Source organism: Prenolepis imparis, unplaced genomic scaffold (assembly GCF_030444845.1).
Source record: "Prenolepis imparis isolate NDT839.2.m4 unplaced genomic scaffold, iyPreImpa1.0 SCAF_2, whole genome shotgun sequence".
Taxonomy (NCBI): Eukaryota; Metazoa; Arthropoda; class Insecta; order Hymenoptera; family Formicidae; genus Prenolepis; species Prenolepis imparis.
In genome coordinates, this window is record NW_028141160.1 from 23137813 (window position 1) to 23158432 (window position 20620).

A 20620-nucleotide genomic window follows, 5' to 3' on the forward strand; every position below is an offset into this window, starting at 1 on the left:
ATCTTATACGAGGGCAGTTCGATAAGTCAGTGACTTTTACAAGATATGGCACTCAAATCGCAATCTAATTTTATTTCTGATATTTACCATCTTATTTAAGTATACACACCAAGTTTCAAGTAGATCTGTCAAATAGAAATTTTTTGACAGCGTTCTAAAGCGGATAAGTTTGTGTTTTTTGCTAAAATGGAAAAAAGTGAATTTCGTGTGCTAATAAAACATTACTTTTTGCGTGGAAAAACCATTAAGGAAACTGAAGAAAAGCTAAAAAAGTATTATGGGGACTCTGCTCCGTCGCATGGAATGGTTCACAAGTGGTTCACTGAATTTCGTTGTGATCGTACAAGCACGAATGATGCTGAGCGCCCGGGACGTCCGAATGAGGTCACAACTGAAGAAACAGTCAATAAAATCCATGATATTCTATTGGACGACCGTCGAGTGAAGATACGCGAGATAGCCAAGATGGTAAACATCTCAAACGAACGTGTTTTTAATATCTTGCATAAACATTTGGGCATGAAGAAGCTGTCGGCCAGATGGGTGCCGCGCTTGCTCACAATCGACCAAAAACCACAACGAAATTCAGTGAACCACTTGTGAACCATTCCATGCGACGGAGCAGAGTCCCCATAATACTTTTTTAGCTTTTCTTCAGTTTCCTTAATGGTTTTTCCACGCAAAAGTAATGTTTTATTAGCACACGAAATTCACTTTTTTCCATTTTAGCAAAAAACACAAACTTATCCGCTTTAAAACGCTGTCAAAAAATTTCTATTTGACAGATCTACTTGAAACTTGGTGTGTATACTTAAATAAGATGGTAAATATCAGAAATAAAATTAGATTGCGATTTGAGTGCCATATCTTGTAAAAGTCACTGAGTTATCAAACTGCCCTCGTATATCTTATATATTTTTCATCATCTCTTTTACTACAATTTCCTCTATATGCACCAGTTAAGGATCAAATTGAAGTATCTTCCGCGCGAAACGCGAGCTTGAGGGTTAAGGGTGACACATTCTCATTGGTTTGTCTCATTGAAATGCTGATGTTTGCGCAAGTAATCAGTGTGATTGTGAGAGTAATCGGATCTGATGGTGGTGTTCGCGTCTTCTTGCCGGTTTCAGGACTCTTCCCGCTCGGGAACACGTCATCTCAGTGCGATATCTTTGTTATTTCTCTCTAAAGTTCTTTCACGAATTTTAAATTTCTCAAACGGGATACATAAATGTAAATTAGATTACTGAGTATTATAAATTGTGTTGAGTATTATAAAGAGTGTGTGTAGCTTTTTATTTCTTCTTTCTATAAACCGAGCTGTGCTCCAATCCGTTTGACCGGAAGCTGATTTGGAGCCAATTGCACCAATGATCATTCAAAAATCTCATTGTTTATGTTCTATATAATATTCAATAATTGATCTGCTTAAACAAATTATTGACTATTAAAGGGATCAAGGATCTTTAAAATGACCAAAAAAATCTTTTTAATTTAATTCTCATAAACGAATATAGATATCAAAAGGATTAGTTTTTTTACTTTTTTACAATTAAGTTTTTTACCAAATAAACCTAAAAATGTAATATTTTTTTCATTTCAGAAAATTTAAAATTGTTTTAAATTGATTTCTGTACCATTATTTTGTCAATAACTTATTTTTTAGTTATTAAGTTATTTAGTTATAACAATAAATTATTTTCTTTTGATTTACAGATTTCAAAAAATATTTATTAAGGAAAAAAATATTTGCCATATTTCAAAATTTTACCAGAAAACCGTCAAATTGTAGCAGATCTATCTTTTATCATTCTATTTCTATTTTTTAATAAACAAACTTTTTTTTACAACTTTATTAGATATCTCATTTGTTCGTAAATTCATATAAAATTATTATTGAAAAGTAAATTCATTTATATTTGTCGAATAATTTATGATAAGCAATATTTATTGCACCCATGTTTTTTCGCATTTAAAGATCCTGGATCTCCTTAACTCAACTTCTCGACAGCTCATTTTTTGTGTCATATTATTTAAGATAATCATATTTTATATATTTAAATTTTTTATTGTAATTTTTTTGGCACATAACAATTATTTTCTTAAATAATTATAAGAGGTCAAATCTCAATGAAAATATTACAATTATATCGATTTTGCATCGTTTTCTCGATATCACGAATAAAATTAAGTAATTTGAACAAAAGTGGAAAATCGTCAGGATTAATTTTTAAGAAAAGTCAAGGTGCAATTCGGCCTCGCTGATAACTGATAAGGGACAAAGTACGAGCGAGAGTGCCGTGCCAAAGTGAATCAATATACAGACAGACAAGCGCAAAGACGTAGAGAGATATACAGAGAGTCGGTATATATATATATATAATATATATAAGTCGGCGAGCAGATGGAATTACGAGAAAAGATGTGCACAAAGTTAGTTGTTGCGTGGTCGTTCAGAGTGGAGAGAAGATGAGATTAATAGTTTGTTCATCGAATATTCCATCGCGCGATGGATCCGTCGATTGACAGAAACCGCAACAATCATCGATGTTCCGTCGAAATGCAATGCGCGAATAAAATTTATTTCAGTTCGAGACTTCCGCAAATATTTCTCTGAATATGCAAATGTCATATTAACATATTTAATCGTTTAAATGATCGGAATTATATATGTTGTCCTCAAAATTATAAATTATTGCGATCAATTAAACTTTCAATCAGTATCTTCGAATAACCATATTTCTGTGATTTTTTGAAATTAATTAATTTTATTAAAAGCGAAAGAAGAATTAGAAATAATTAAGAATTTCAAAGAATTTGAAGGCATTATATTTCGACGGATATTTTAAACTATAGTAGAAAGCCACGAAGATACATAGGAAGTTACATAATGATGATGATGATACCATCTCCGTCGTTACCCGTCATTGTGCATTTTAGACACGTCATGAGAGGCATCATCGAGAAGATCATGTGCGTATAGTAGTAGTCGTAGTGTGGATCAGGAGAGAGTTAGTAGAGACATTGTTGGATTCAAAGAGTATAAGTAAGAGATCGCTGTCGGTCAATCGAAGAATCGACTGTCCTGTTGTATTTGTTTCACGTATGTCACTATAATGCGGATCAATAATAATGCAGGTCGCATATCTAAGGATTTGGCTGGAAGGTGATCGATATCGCCGGGTCGTCGCGTTAAGATTTTTTCTTTTTCGTTCGTATCGCGCGCGATAATCGAACGTATCCTAACTAATGATTCGAGAATCATTCGAATCATCTTCTCACGATCTATATAAATAAATCGAACGCGATATCTTATACTTTCTCGATTTAGCGTAGCTCTTCTAGCTGGCCTGAAAGCGGTCAAGTCGGAAAAAAAGAGCATGCGTCGTCCGAGTGTTTTTTTTTCAAACGTGTTCAAACGATCGAAGATTGAGAGCAGTAGCGTGATGCGAGGAAAAAAGAGGAGAGAGGATCGTGATAATCAATCTGGATCGTGAAAGTGAAAAAAAGAAAGAGAGAGAGAGAGAGAGAGAGAGAGAGAGAGAGAGAGAGAGAGAGAGAGAGAGAGAGAGAGAGAGAGAGAGAGAGAGAGAGAGAGAGAGAGAGAGAGAGAGAGAGAGAGAGAGAGACAGAGAGAGAGAGAAAGAGAGAAAGATTGATTCAGCAACAAGCCAAGCGTGGAAAAGATTTTGTATCGCTTTATTGTCCAAATCGATCATTGTGCAGCTTTTGTTTCTGGTTTTTCTTTTTCCTTCTTTTTCGTGAATACGTAATTATACGAAGTCGAGAGAGAAAAGGAAATCTTCGCGGGGGACCGATGGCCTCCGGCCCCCCTCGGTCACGCACACACGTTTTATTTTCTTTTTCCCTTCTCTTCCACAAATTTTCTTCTACTTCAAATTCGCACTTCAAAAATCCCTTTTTTTCCTTTCTACTTCCCTTCAATCAGCGTCGCGCAGGAGAGGCTAAAAGCGATTCGCACGATTCATCGACGACGGTTCGATGTACCTCGCTTGCTTTTAGGAGCGGAGGGGGTGGCAAACGATAATAACAATATACGAGAGAAGATAGAGAAGCGAGGGGGAGAGGAAAAGGGGATAGGGATGAGATAACGAACGAGTATACGAGAGAGAAATCCGAAGATACCACCCTCTCCGCTGATCTCCCTCTATCGGACTTGTTATTTGATTAACGTGTCTTAAACTTTATTTTATATATAATAACAATAATAATAATTAATAATAGTAATAATAATATATTCCCTATTCACATATCATTAAATCGATAGTCAACTATACATATTTATAATATATTATAATATTTATATATATATATATATATATGCTCTTAGAGTTTTTTCCTCACAGTAACAGACTAATTATGCGTCGATATTAAAAACCAGGATGTCTTCTCTCGTTTGCTACAAATTGCGATTCGATACCCGCGGTCTCTGTGTGTACACACCTAATTAAGTTTTCATTCACGTATTTTATCGTGAACGAGATTCTTCGTTATCCTGCATCGGCCGAAAGGGAATCACCGATCATTATTATATCGGGGATCCGCAAAATCTTGCCAGAAATAACAACCTACGTATCGCGTTCGAACGTATAACGCGAATTCGCTTTGCGGGTGCCTTGCAAGGCCTGTATTACGCTTGTCGGATTTATATTAATATTATTTCTATTTTAATTAGTGCTCGATTTCTTCATCTTTTCAGCATCCTTATTTTTAAGTTTTCAACTCGATCAAAATAAATTTTGTTTAAAGAAAAAATTGAAGCTTCGATGAATCTTATGAAAAATCTTCAAATAGCAGTTAATGAAATAAATGCAATTAGAGTTTTTATATTAATTAGAATTTTATACTAAGGTGCTGTACGAAACTTTCGAGATCATCGCAATTTCAACATTTCAAGCAGCGATTAATTAACGCGCGCAGCGAATTATTGTACGAGAGTTACGTAATACGGATCTTACGTGGCTGCGAGAGTGAACAGAATTCTATCTTGATGCTACTGAAGTAATTGGGGAGTGGCATGCGTCGAGATTCGATTTATCAGTCACGTCGTAAGGACCACGTCTGCCGAGAGAAAATTGTCCGAAAATGTTACGAGTGAGTTTAGAAGAATTATCTTATCTTCATTATCTTTCAAGAATCCCTCGAGTTTCGATAATTTAAATAACTATAGGGAATCTTCTCCTATAAATCTGAAGTCACACATGTTCTCACATAGAATGGATGTATTTTGAGAATAAAGGACTACAAAGTACATTCGGTGTCATTAATGCTTTCTAGCCTGAAGATAATAATCGCTTCTGGATCAAATAATAGTTAGACACATCGCAAACTTGATAACTTCTGGATCAAATAATAGCTAGACACATCGCGTTATTTGTGCATCTTGATTATATCAAGAAGAAACCGGTAATATTATTTCGAAGTCATCAATTTCATAGCTCTAAGTGTTTGCTAAAGGGAAATCACGAAGTGTCATTCAAAAAAAATATATATATATATAAAAAGAAATACAAGGACATATTAATTATGTGAATAGTTCATTATTATGAGATAAATTTATAGATATATAATTTCAATTACCAGCTGGGATTACCTCAAAGACTTGGGTAAATTCTGCTTGGTTAAGGAAGTCGACCAAAAAGTCTGTCGACGAAGAAGAAAGTTTCTTTCTCTGTTATGATTTAATTTTAATTGACACACAAGTGTCTGATTTGTGACCGGTAGAAAATTTATCGATTTGACCCCAAAAAACCTTGTGTTTAGCTATTATTTGAAATGGCTATCTTTAGACAAAAAAAAAACATTAATGACATCGAGTGTATAGTTTAAGTGGAAAATGGTTTGAAGTTGTAAGTGAATTGACAGTTAGTTTAAGATCTATTAATTGAAAAATTTCCGTAGCTGGACCATTTTTCATATAAACCGTGCGAATCTTTTATCAGTGAAAATTTTATTGATAAAAGATCTAAAATGTGTTATATCATTGTATTTAGGATTCAAAGATATATTAAATGCTCAATGATTTTTAATTCTTGTTCGACTTTCGCGATTATTCCAAAATTTACTTGTTTACAATTACAGCCATTGTGGCTTACGTATGTAATGTTACTTGTACTATACGGTGCGTACGGTATTAAAAATCTTCAATCTCGCGTGAATAATTATTCGATCCCCGATCGAAACTCGTCTCCGTTCAGCCAAGGGGTCCTTACGTCGCGTTAAATCAAGACGGCAGCCGAAACGTCGCAACTAGGAGAAGACCTAACGACTAAGTTTTCACAGCTCTTTCTAGTTCTGTACTGTGTGTGTATCTTTTGTATCTTTATTTATTTTTCTCGACGACGTGTTCAACGCGCTGGCAGTAGCAGACACATTTAAAAATCAACGACAATTAGTCGAAAAAAACGATTTCGGTACGATATGTAATTAATTAATTAAGTGACTGATTAAAAAATAAACAAGAGAAAAGAAAAGGAAAGGAAGAAAAAAAAACGATTCTTGGCTACCACGTTCCATCTTTTGGCGATCGAATTTCGCGTATTTCGTCGATTTTGGAACGAAAAACGGGGGAAAAAAGAGATCATCGAAGTAAATATAATGTTAATCGCGTTAATTTCAAATGATAAGATCAATAATTTTCTCAATAATTCAATATAATAAATACTAAATAAAAAAATTATCGATACACTATCATTATACTTTAGACAATTTCAATAATTGTAACAATGCAAAAGTCTTGGCATCGTTTTACAATTATATTCAAATACAATTATATCCTTATTACCCCGATTATCCCTGTGAAATAAAGATTTCCGTCTCTCGAGTCACTTTTGATTTTAGCGAGAAAGAACGACAAAAGGATAGAACAGACGAAGAAGAGAAGATAACGAGATTCGACGATTAAGTACATTTCTTCGCGTCCGTAGACGACGAGCGATTTCCTCTACGCGGGAAAATGGATCGTGGGGGAAAAGTACTAGCGGGAATTGAAATCGACATCGACATTCCGACGAGGAATCCGAGAATTTCTGTTCGACGATACGCGGAAAAATATGTATACACCTCGAATATCGTTGCGAAGTGAAGATGAGAAAAGAGATACAGTGCATTATCGGGATTCTATAAGGATTCGTCCACATCGGAATTACATATCGGTTTCAATTCCATCGAATAATGAATTTATTTTCGTGTTGACGATTCCCCGGTCGACGCGTTCGTCAGAGAAAGCGCATATTCACGGTCCCTAAATTTGTTACAAGATTTCATAAATAAAACAAGAGAAGTGACGAGAGAGAAAGAGAGAGAGAGAGAGATAGATAGAGAAAGAGAGGTAGAGAAAGATTGTGTACGTAAAAATTGAATAAAACTTACATTATACAATATCGAGAGCTCTTCCGTCTCTCCGTCCGTAATGACATCGTCTTTCATTGCGTCATAATATTATATATATATAATATTATATGCATATATTCGCCGCTCGATCGCACACTTCGACTCTGTCGTTCGGCAAAAGAGAATATAATCGGTAACGAACCGTCCTATGTATAATTCGCGATCACAATAATTAACATTATTAATTTTTCCTTCCTCGTCGGTAGAATATTCAGACAGACGTTTTTGTCTCTCTTTTCGTCTTATTTCTTGTTTCCTTTTTATTTTTTTTTTTTACTCGAACAAAAAAGTGGGGACGGGATTCTCTATCGGACGACGCTTTCCAACACTCTGAGCCCCCGCGATTCATGTCTCGAGCAGTCGAGAGATGTAGAGAGAAAGAGAGAGGTATATCGCGGATCCTTTTACGTCAGGATCGCTGGCAGAATTCGGTTTCCTCGAGGCAAGGTATAAGAAGAGAGACAGGGAGGTGAGTGATACACTTGAGGATAGTCGCAAAATTAAGGAAGATCGAGGAAATTCGAGACGGAGGACTCGTGACCGGGGTCAGAACTATCGTCAGAGAAAGAAGTCATCTCGTTTGGTCCCACGTGTAAATAGATGTCATTTTTTTTGTTTGACCTAAATAAAATAGCGAGAACTCATTTTACGATTTATTCTCAACATCACATTTTTTCAATAGAGACGATTAAACACTAAATTGAAATATTGCTAAATTTTGAAATTTATATATTTACAAAAAAATGGACGACAAATTTGGCAAAAAATTAATTATACAATTGATAAAATTAGATAACGTGCTGCATCAAAAAAATTTGTTTTTGCACTGTAAAAGATTTCGCGCATTTTCATTCTCAGCTTCAAAATGTTTCGTAATACTTTTTATTTCAGATACCATAGAACTGAACCCGCTCACGAGAACGACGATAAAGTCGCGAGAATAAAAGAGATCAAGACACACACACACACAATATATATATATATATATATATATATATATATATATATATATATAGTGATGGAGTATATGTAAGTACATTCAGCCCCGAGAGAAGGACGTTTCTGGTCGTGTATATGCGGGAAGATTTGTAATAAATAGAATCTCTCGGATACCCTTTTTTTTCGATTGTCGATCGCAATCGAGCGGTACTCTCGGCGCCCGAAATTAGCGCGTCTTTTATCCCCCTAGGAAAGGAATGGAAGGTCGTTTCTTTTGTTAGTCGCACTCGCGCGAAAAGCAGTTAACAAGTGTTGGCTCGCGAGAGGATTTATCTCAGTCGAGGTAGTTTGTCGCTGGTGACGTCACCGTCATCCTCGACGACCCGGGGTTTGGGTCATCGTCAGTTATATATCGCGCGAACAGACACATTCACATCCAATCCCAAACAGACAAGCAAACGAGTGACGGGTAATTATTACTGACCATCAAATTGACGAACACATTAAACAAGATTCCGGAAAAAGGAAATAATCTACAAGGAAATACACAAATAAAACTTGGATATTTTTTGAAATTGCAACATTGAAAAAAATATGAATTTAAAAAATTATATATAATTTTATATATAATTATATATAAATTATATATAAAAAATTATTTTTTTCAATTCTTTACAATGTTTCGTGGGACAATAATTTTAAATTGTCTATTATTAAAATATAATAGCCTTTTATAATAGTCTAATATCCTTTTCTTTGTAGCTCATGTCGCTTTCCAGAATTTTGTCATGCAAAAGACACATAATAAGTTAATTAGTGTTAATTTTTAATTATTTTTTATCACCAATTAGTGGTCAGCAGATAAATAAATAAATAGACAAATATATATAAGTAAATAGATAAATATATAAGTAAACGATTGTAAACGAGGTTAATTGATAAGCGGACAAGCACTTAAGCACCGTCTACATATGTCAAGTATACGGATAAAATACTATTTTCATGTACGAATATTGGCGTGTAATCGTCATTCTTCAGAAATAATTAAGATTTGAACGTTCGATAATTAATATCAGATTTCGCATATACATTTATACGGGCTGCAACGGCTTACCGTTCAACGCAAAACGTAGATCTTATTGTTAAGGCTCCTGGCTCCTTGCCGACCATGTCGAAATCGTGATGTCAGAGGCGAGAAAACACACGCTAAAATTTCTTAGATGCCATTTCTAAATAAAAAAATATTTCGATGAAACAGCACTTCAGATGGCTTTAGCACACTCTTAAAAAACCCCGAAAACTATCCTCTCCCCTTTATAATCAATCAACAGCTGTAAAATATAATATTATGAAGCCCAGTCCGTTTGGTCTTTGCACATGCGCAGTCATTCCGCATGTCAAAGTCTGATATCTTGATCATTTTACAGATGTTGATTGATTATAAAGGGAAAAGGATAGTTTTCGGGGTTTTTTAAGAGTGTGCTAAAGCCATCTGAAGTGCTGTTTAATCGAAATATCTTTTCATTAAAAAATGGCATCTAAGAATTTTCAGCGTGTGCTTTCTCGCCTCTGACGTCACAATCCAATATGGCCGCGGTGAGCACTCAGAAGCCTTAATCTAAAAAAAAAAACTCGATAAACACTCTCTTGAAAATTAACGTGCTACTTAAGATTAATGAAAAATTTATGTGACGTTAATGATATCAAATATTAATCTTTAGGAAATAATCGAATAATGTTAATTACTTTAGGAAATATTCAAAAGCCTGCACAGGCACAGCGCAAGATATCATTATTTTTATTTTCTTGTTCTACGCATATTGCAGCCCATATCACTGTCCGTCAATCTTCAGAATGCTACCCTGAAGGGCGAAAATAGTACTTTCACCCGGTACACCGGTGGAATACGGGGAGAGAAGCAAGTAAAAAAAGCAGGAGACCCCTGTTATATACTTGTCATATTTGACAGTGTTATATATAGCCCATGCACGAGAACACGTGTCATTCCGCAGAAACCAGTCGCGAAAATCCGCGGAGCAGAATCACCCCCGTCTCTTCGCAACCGTCCCTCCTCTTCATCGCCTTCCATCCCACCCCAACGTCACGTTAAGTACACCGTAGCCTTCGGTTTTATCATAAGCAGCAGTTCGCGAATGTTGCGCCTTTCTCCTTTCGTGTGTATCTTAAATGGGCGCGCTGCGATTTCTTTGAGATCAAATCAGATCCGCCGTCCCCGTTGAGCGAGTGGTAAGAAGTTTCCGGCAGAGGGACGGAGGAGAGAGAAAGAAAAGGGATAGGGATGTCAAAAAAAAAGGAAAAAATGATAATTGAGGGAACGAAAACTTCGATGACCGGTAAGTACGTTCTTGGGAAAAAAGTGACGGAAATAGAGACGGATGATAATTGATCCCAGAAGAGGAAAAAGAGCAGAGATAAAACGCACAATACACTCCTCGCCTCACGGATCGAACGAGACGAGATTGCAGGATCTCGAGCGAGATCCCACAAGGTGACCATAAGAGGAATATATATATATATGTATATATACAAATTCCTCTACATAGTAGAGGAAAAAAGTGACAAAGGGGAAGGGGTCGGGATAAGAGACATTCAAACCGAAGGATAGACAGACAAATTCGAAACGAGGAGAGACAAAGTTGAAGGTACGACTAATAACAAAAAAAAAAAAAGAACAGAGAGAAAGGAGTGAAGGGGGATGGAATGATATGCAGAGAAGAGAGAAAAAGTCTTTAAATGCTGGTCTCGTGCACGAGTTTGGTCAGTTCCGGTAGGACCAAGTTGTTGGAGCTCAGAAGCAGGGAATTCCCGGTGTTGTCTCTATTACTGCTCGTCTGCGCCATATGATTGGGGCTCAGGGGCTGATTGAGAGCATTACTAGTGGGGGATCTGTTATCGGTGATGGTGGTATTGGTAGTGGTGTAATGATGATTGTACGCGTTGGCCGGCCCGGTCACACTCAGCAACAACGGCGAGGCGGGGCTGTTGAGGGACTGTTGCATCCTGGAGGATCCTCTGTAGTTTGTCTCGTAATCCTGACTCATCATCGGCTCGGCACTCCTATTAGAGGACTTGTAGGCGGCGTTCTGCGCGGTGGTGTTTGTCGAGTCTTCGTCAATGTATGTGAAGTCAGAGAGTGGTCGGGGCCCGGTGTGGCTGCGTGAACTGCGCATACTGTGTAAGCTGTGTAAACTATGGACAGAGCGACGCTCCTCCAGATCTTCCAGAGTCGACTTGAACGCTTTGATTACTCGAAGCTGCAAAAACAGGGAAGGACGTCTATCAGGAAGCGAGGAGGCAAGCCAGCAACACACAAGCACGCCGTATATTGGTTTTTGTTTTCTTTTTCGCGCGCAGAGGTGTGTTATAATATGGTGTGTCCCCCTTTTCTTTATTCAGTGTCCCCAGAGTGTCGACGGTTCTGGTCTTGTCGTTGTTCTTGTAGCTGTTGTGTTTTTTTATGGATATATAGATGCATTTTTTTTTGCTTACTTTTATGTATATACTTTTTTATATTTTTAATTTCTTTAATCGCAAATATATTTCTTTTCTTTGCTTTTTTTTTACGTCTGTGACGTGAGTTTCTTCGCTTGTCGACTTGGTTGCATTTCACCCGAATTCGTGAGCTAAATAGAACCGGATCGATTGAGTGTACGAAGGGGGGATATATAAGACATGTCGTGATTTTTTTCCCTCGAACAATCTCGCTGTTGTACCACCGGCTACTATCGAGTAATGCAAGCTAGAAATACGGACTCGATTGCCGGCATCGCATGCGCACAATCTACTTTTCACTTTTATGCGTACCTACCTACACGGCTTCGTTTGGGGTTCGTGATGGAGTAATCATCAGATCGGGGACCAACACGACCGAATCTGGACGACGCGCGGACGTCCTCGCAGACGAGACAGTCTCCCTTCGTCCCTTCTCGGACGAAGGTGTTAAGGACGCTAATAACGAGCGTCATCTCTTGCGAGCTAAGGTTGGCTTGAGAGGGAAATCGCAAACGAGGAGTAGGTCATAGCAACTATCTAGGTATATAATAATGGGACTTATTAATCCGATATCCAATTTTGACAATATCGATAAACGTTAGTTCAATCGTAATTTAATTTTAATAAAACTTCAACCAGATTAAAGTCAATTCGTGTCAATAATTTTAAAGGGGTTGAAATAATGAAATTACACTTGAATAAAAAATTCGGTTACATGAATCATTAGGTTTTCAAAAAAATCATCGTTATTGTATAAGCCGAAAAATATGCAATTTCGATATTAATAATACCTATAAATAATCAATAAACGGATAAAAAATGGAATTTTTTTTACAAAATGTTTTGGAATAAACTACCCCTCATTAGTGATTGCCTCGCAATATCTGTTTTTTAATTGCCAAAGAAAAACGAGCAAGGATTCGCGGCTGCGGGGATGTCAATCGCGGGTTCAAACGGAATTCGCAATAGTTACCCAATTAGGAATGGTCCGCAACAGTCCTGAACCGTTCGCGAGCGAGTCTGCCGAAGCATTCGCACGCATGTAACCGCTCCTCTACGGCTTGGAGTGTCAACAGAGTATAATAAGGGGTAAGACAGAAGTTCAGAGACAGAGAGACAGATATAGTGTGGTTGGTATAATGTTGGTGTAGTACGAATAATATAGTAAGTAAAGCGAAGGAGCGCTAAAAAAATAAGTACGAAATAACATACACGTTCGTGATACAGAGAAAGAAAGAGAAATAGAGAGAAAGAGAGAAAGACACAGGATGTGTGAATCACACAGTTGTTTCTCCTAAGTATACAATATAATCCTCCTAGTGATAATTTCACGCATGTTGTTAGTTTTGAAACACACACACACGCACAATTGTGTTTTGATTTTTCAACACTTAACGTTCCTCTATTGTAACTACTTAACAAGTCCCATACGCTGTGATCAGACATGTTTTGTTGCTAGATATGTAGAGACGATTCAGAATAGAGGTTGAAACAGTCTCTCATCGTTTTCTCGCGATACAGTTTGCTTTTAATATTCTCGAGTGCAATTGCACTCGAGAGAAATTGCAGTCAAGGCCAGATCGAAGAGAGAAAACACTTGAGAAATCCAAGATTCTACGAAATATCGAGATAAGGAGAAATAAATGCGAATAAATTTCGGAATAAATTTTCAACGATCGCGATCTCCTTTTTTTCATTAGTCGCTTCGAATCGAATCGGAGATCTCGATCTGGCTCTGACTTTTCCTTCGATATCGGAGGCGCTTACAGAAGCTTTTCTTTATCAATGTTCGCTAGCAATAGCGAATAATGCATACCGACGTTAATTGCTCGATCGACGAGATACGTTTATATTTTGTTTTCATTTCACAACAACACAAATCACATGGTGTAATGTGTTAAATCCTCTAATTGGCACTCGGTACGAAACACATCGGTGGTGTTAGACCTCGAGCAAACAGAAAATAAGGTCGATGCATAAATTGGCCAACCGTGCACACACAAACACGCACGCACGCACACACACGCGCTAACAGAGACGGGAATGGAGGGGCTCAAAAATCGAATACGACGATGGTTAGTCCCTTTTGTGGCTAACAATAAGTAAAAAGTTTCAATACCTTCTATCTTTCACATTTTATCTTTATCAATATATAAGTTTTATTTTTCATAAATATTATTTTACTTTCATGTAAAAAAAATATATATAGTCACAATAATAGTTCTTTTATGTAGCCACAAAAGGATCATCCCTCGTCGGTCGCCGACTCTGTCGCAAGAGGCTTTGGATGACCGACTGTGAGATGTTGAATTTTATTAAATCGAGAGCGAGATCGAGTGAGAATTGATCCTTAGAAGACTCGAAGAACGTGTTAAAAAAAAAACAGATTAAATTCCGAAAGATCCTTAAGAATTCATTTCGCTTATTACTTTTAGAAAAAGTCTTGCACGCGACAAATCAAAAATAAACATCAAAAAATAAAAAAATAAACGCGCACAAAGAATAGACTGTAGCCAATGGATGCGAATTCAATTGAAGTTTCCGCGAAATGAAATTTCTTTTCAAAGAGATTCATTTCGTTCTCTTCGACACGATTCGGTCTTCGACAATCCATCTACTCTCGTGTCTATAGAAATACGGATTTGGGATCAAGGGTACCGTCGATATACGTAAGAGAAAAGAAGGAAGAAGTGCGCACGATGCAGCAATGCTACTTCATTCAAGTTCGCAACCCTTCCTCCTACATCATCATAACAAAGCACATCATCGAGATCTACGACTGACACGTTACCTCCAATCCTCGAGGGTTCCTACAACATCGATCTCTGACCTAAAAACAAGTCAAAATCGACGCGCACAAGCACCGTCCTAGCACAAAGGGAAGAAAAGGATATAGTCCGATCGATGGGGGGGGGGGGGGATCTGGTAGAAGCGGAGAAAGCGTTTGTCTTTTTTTGGCATTTTTGTTTCTGTCTTCGGGGGTCGAAAAACCAAGCTTTTTAGTGTCGTTACATTCGCGCTGATGAACATCAGCGATCTCTATCGTATCCATATAAAAACGAACAAACGAGAAAAACGGACGATATTCTAAAAAATAAAAATAAAAAAAGTACAATCGGTTAGAAAGAAAAGATACCAACGACACTTTGGAGAAGTTCCGTAAAAACCGACACAAACAAATTGATGGGGGGCTGGCGGGGGAGGCAACACGACGAGGGATACGGAAACACACACAGCACACTCAGACACTATACTACTGAGAAACAGAAAGCGCGGGTGGGTCGGTGGATCTGCCGGATAATACGGTCCCCGATTTATTATGGATATACGGGGGAGGGCCCACCGACCGCAACCCGCACCACCCCGCTACACAAAGAAAACACATTAGTGTGATACACTTCGTTCAAATGTAATCAATAATATCCGTGCATAATCTCGAATCGTCGCCGCCGTGATCGCGCACTCGAAGACACACTTCCCTCTCGGGAAGACGAGAGAGAGCGTATTCGTCCACATATCGTCGTCACGACTCGTCGTCGATACTCGTCGTCGTCGTCATCGTTATCATCGTCGTTCATTGCAATCATTATCAAAAAAAAATCCTGAGTTGAGTAGGAGATGTCTCTCCATTTGTAAGGATCGATCCAGAACGATCCAAGAGATCGTAAAAAAAGTTAGAATCTTTCGAAAAGTTCAACTTTCGATGTCACAAACACGCAGAGAAAATTCCTCCTTTACGTCGTTAGTTAAAAAAATGAAATATTTTACATTATAAATATATATAATATTAAAATATTTCATCGTATGTGTGTGTGTGTTGTGTGTTGGAAGTAGAGATTTCTGCGCGTTTATGGCAGAAGAATCTGAACTCGACGAAATATCAAAGACAGAGGGAAAAGAGAGAGAAAGAGAGAAAGATTAGAAGAGAAAGAAAGAGACCAAGAGACGGCGAGACACTCCATCGTTACGCACGTCGACGATCCGTCGTGTATGACGATATATAGTAAGGTAATAAATATATATAATATGCGTACAACAACACGCGTACTGGCGGGTTCTGATGATTATGACAACGTATTATGTATGTACGGCAGGCGATCATCTACATGAGCTACGTACTTGTTTGTACTCCGACAGGATAAGTGTGGCGGCGGGCAAAAGAATCTGCCGCCCCCTTATACCTCAGTCTCTCGAATGGGTTCCGCTGGCTAACAAACCACAAATTATAACCATCAGTCTCGTTTCTCGCTTTTCTCACCTTCGCTAATCATACACTACTAGTTTCATTTAGCGCGGGCGATTGCATCGGCGTTCGCTTCACAATAAATTCCCTCCCCGCGCGTTTTCTTCATTTTCGTTGCTAGGATGTGTGTGTGTGTGTGTGGGAATATTTTTTTCTTCTTTCTTTTTCCCCCCCTTCGTGTCGATACGAATCGACACGATTTGGCGCGCAAATCTCTCTCGTTTTTTTTTCTTTTTAACACGTTGCTTTTCACGCCGCAGGCCTCTTGGTACAAAGAGCAGAGGCGATTTCTCTCTTGAACGAGAAAAAGAGAGAGAGAGAGAGAGAGAGAGAGAGTGAAAACAATTTTGTAAAAGATCGAAAGAGGAGCACGACTGAAATCGTGGAACACGAAGAGGTGCATGTCACTTGATTTGAGTGTCGCAAGCAACTTTACGCGAAATTAATGAGCGCCAAGTGAAAAAGGACCATCACTGATCAGACACTATTACCGATGAATCGGCAAAAGTTTGAAAAATCTATGTCCGCGATAGAATTCCTGATTTTTTAAAATATTCAAGATTAATCTCATTGTCAAATTTCTATTTTTCTTTATTTCCTCTTTTAAATAGTCCCACGTTAGGACGAATAATTGAGAGATGTTGAGGCAGAGTCGATTTCTGATCAAGTAAAAAAGTTACGTTAAATTCATTCGGACTTGCAGATATTCCGATATCTCCTTAGCGAATTTTTATCGAATTTTACAGCTAACAAGCGACACTCTAATCGAGGAGAGACACCATCAAGATCCGTGTTGACCATCGGCTCCAGTCGTCCAAATAATCGAAAAGAGAGAGAGAAAGAGAGAAAAAGAGAAAGAGTGAGTGAGAATCAATCGGAATCAAGTGCCGCTTCAAATTTTGAGGGACAGATAACGGATAATATGGGTGTCGTCGATAAATAATTGATTGACGCGTTTTGATCGCAATTCGAATAGCGGGAAAAAAAGTAGTTGAACGTACGTGAGTCTAGAAGGCTATATGGGGAGAAAACTGTGTGTGAGACTCGAAAATTCGAAAAAAAAACCGAGGAACACGCGTATTCTCGCCGTATAACGAACGTGGAAAAAAAAATTTCGCCTAATTTTCGGTATTTTCTTTTTTTTCAAGCGTATTATCATATCATCGCTCGCATCGAATATAGAACGCACAATGCAATATAATATATAATATATGAATATACATATAGGTATACATACACACTGTTGTACGTTGAAACGCACAATAATAAAGAATACATGTCACACGCGCGGCACACATCGATATACAACGTACGGTAATAACATCGTACATCACGTGTTAATCATCATCATCACAGCAATGCTCACACTGCAATAATTAAAAACGAATAAAGAAAATAAGAGAGATAGAGAGAGAAAAGAGGAAGCGAATTGTACACGGCGCGTGTAAAGTAGTTAGATATTAGAAGAAAAAGACCGGCCGACCAGAGCGAGTCGTATGCCGGAAATAAGAAAAAATAAAAAAAAAACAAAGATGATGCTCACACGCACGCACACACACAAGAAAGCGAAACATAGATCCAGAAAAGAAAAAAAGAAAGACTTGTCAAGTGTTTGACAGAGGCTATTAGTGTGTTTTAGCGGGCCGTTCCTTGGAACGTTAATTAACGTTAACTGGGGTTCAACTGATTCTCCGCGTCTCCTTCCGAGGACACGGAAGCGGAGAGAACCAGAGAGGTACGAATCGCGTACGAAAGATTTAGACCCTAGAGAACTACGGGAGTCTGGACTCGACTTAAGGAATCAACCGAGAAAAAAAAACACCTCAGTCAATTTTAACTAACATTTCCGGGAACAGCGCTGATGGCATCGAGAAACATCGGATATAGCACACACCGCAGTTAGCGCCAGTTTTACACATCTCTGATCACGTCACTCCGAAAAGCTGCTTCGCGGCTCGTCTCCTCGACGACTCTTGTTCGGTCAATCGACGAGCGTCTTCGAAACGCACACATACACGTACATGCAACATCTTAGAGGAAAGTGTGTAGAAAAAATATAAACGAAAAAAAGAAGAAAGAGAAAGAAGGAAAAAAAAGAGAGAAAAGGGAAAAAAATAAAAAAGAAAATAGAGAAAAGAAGACACGCAAGAAGTGACACGGTGGAGAAGAGAGACAATCGAGAGAAAAGCGTATGACGGCAGCCAAAACGGTCGTAATCGTAATAATTAACGTCCATCGAACGCCATCAAAGCCATCAATATGTCTCTCGCGGGCTGCGACAACAACGATAGCGTGTGGTCCAATCCGCACCCCGCGTTGGGGTGGTTGGTTGTTTTTTTTTCGTTGTCACGGGAGCGTGATATTTATCGAACACATGCGCCCCATTTATGTATATTTAAGCTTCTCGCTTCACAGAGACACATAGGACGAATTGTGACACCGGAAGAAGCAAGATACACGATCGTATCCTGCGACACAGGATCCACAGAGAGACAGGTGTGTAATAATAAGTGAACAAGAAAAAAGAAAAAAAAAAACAACAGGAGCGTTATTGTTAGCTGCCGCAATGGCGTAATGCAAATTGCTCGACGCCAATATACATATATACACATATATATTATATATATAAAATTATAAATATTTTCTATAATTATATATACATATATATTATATATATATTGGCTGTAGCTTTTTGCTTTTTTTTAAATTTGTGGAGAACAATTTAGAATCAACCACAAGGATGGGTGTGTCGCATGTAGTAATAATATATATATAATAAGCACACGGGCGAAAAATATTAATCGAGACTCGCAGTCCGCAAGCACTTACTTGTTAAACAAAATGCAGACATTGTGAGACGTGTGTAGAAAGACAGATTAGTAGTAGTAATAGTAATAGCAGTAAGTAGAGTAGTAGAAGAGAAAGAGAGAGAGAGAGAAAGAGAAAGACAGAGAGATAGAGAACACAAAAGGCAAAACTGAAAAGGTCTGCTTGTAGGAAATCATAATACATAGTATATACATATCGATCAAAGAAGTGTCGCAAAAAAAATCAGAATATATATCAGAAGAAAAAAAATTGATAAAAATATATATACGTATAGAGAAATATATATAGAGAGAAACGGTTAATCAGATTATTATTTATATAACACGGTCAAACAATGATCAAACTTGCGGATGATAGTGGACTTGCGGACTAACCATGTAGTAATCCTGAGAAGGGGATCTGCCTGTCACAGATACATTCTGCACCAGAGTTCTATTGCTCGTCTGAAAGTAGGTGACACATCCAGTTTTACATCATTAGCTTCACGTGACATTTCATTGGTATTGTATTTTCTTTTTGTCGTCTTATCACTTTTTTCCGTCTTTTTTTTTCTTTAATTGTCTGTTCGATTTTCTATTTTTTTTTCTTTTTTTTTTCCGTCTTACTAACATAAGCCGTTCATGTTAACGTGTGCTTCTCGTGATATATATATTGAACACTTATCGACCGTTGACTGTGCGAAACAGACGAAGTTACAGAGAAAATAAGAGGAAGAGAATATATAAAGACAATGTAGAGAGTATAAAGTGTAGCTATATATATATATGTATATATAGAGTAGTATAAAAATGTATAGAAAGACAGATAAAGAGAAAGAGAAAGAGAGAGAGAAAGAGAGAGAAAGGAAATAATACGTGTCGTCGCGAGTTCTCTCTAGAACTAGAATTTTTGGTTTTTTACTCAACGTTGTGTGCAATTCGTGCATTTGTTTGTTTGTTTTTTTTTTTTTTTAATTTTATCACATCGGCTGTAACAGCTGCAACGGACCAGCGATGTCGTTATCTTTGTCGCGCTACAGCCCGAGCCGCCAAAGTGATAGACAGACAGATAGATAAATAGATAGATATATAGATAGATAAATAGATAGATAAAGACAGATAGATAAATAAATATTTGACATTACTACAAAATTACTATATATATACTTCGCTGCGCAATCATCGTACAGAGTGTTATCGGATGTTTTAAGGATTCTTCGACGAGAAACGGACCACAATCATTAAACCCTGGAATACTGATCATATAGTACTGATCATATAAGTAGACAAAACTGCGATCGCCGATTGACATCGTCGTTTCGTGAAATTATATTTTTTTCAATTGCGTAAAAAATAAATGCATATAATTTATAAGACCTGTGTAATAGCGATTTTTTTCTATTCTAGTATTATCAACAGATATATAATCCGATGTATATATATATATATATATATATGTACAAACGTCGTTTGGCAACGTCTACTTTAACTTAGACAGTAGAGTCTTCCGCTTCAATCGTAAAATCGATAGGAACGGTAGCTACTAAGGCCGCGCTAAGGACAATAGCGAGCGGATGAATCTTTTATTCGGTCTTGAAACGCGTAACAATCAAAGTTCGTTTCACCGGCTAATTACACGTCTCATAAGAGGCGGATTTAGATATATACGCTTTATGCATAAGGAGGACTATTTTTACGCGTAATA

The 20620-nt window shown here is 37.5% G+C and overlaps 1 protein-coding gene across 16 annotated transcripts in view; it reads right to left on the reverse strand.

The window, feature by feature from the left end:
• Positions 1 to 20620, reverse strand: part of Pmca (plasma membrane calcium-transporting ATPase 3) — an 88173-nt gene that overhangs the window by 22379 nt on the left and 45174 nt on the right. For 8 of the 16 annotated variants that reach the window (XM_083032277.1, XM_083032275.1, XM_083032276.1 and 5 more), the window contains 2 exons: positions 19312 to 19380; positions 10614 to 11627 (listed from right to left, as the gene is read on the reverse strand). The exons of 3 other annotated variants lie outside the window; for them this stretch is intronic. In XM_083032277.1, coding sequence (XP_082888403.1) covers positions 11103 to 11627; positions 19312 to 19380 — 594 coding nt within the window. In that variant the 3' untranslated portion in view covers positions 10614 to 11102. Of the gene's footprint in view, positions 1 to 10613; positions 11628 to 11841; positions 15232 to 15984; positions 16074 to 19311; positions 19381 to 20620 lie in introns of those variants that run through there. 5 more of the 16 variants (XM_083032284.1, XM_083032283.1, XR_014424800.1 and 2 more) reach the window with 4 other exon arrangements.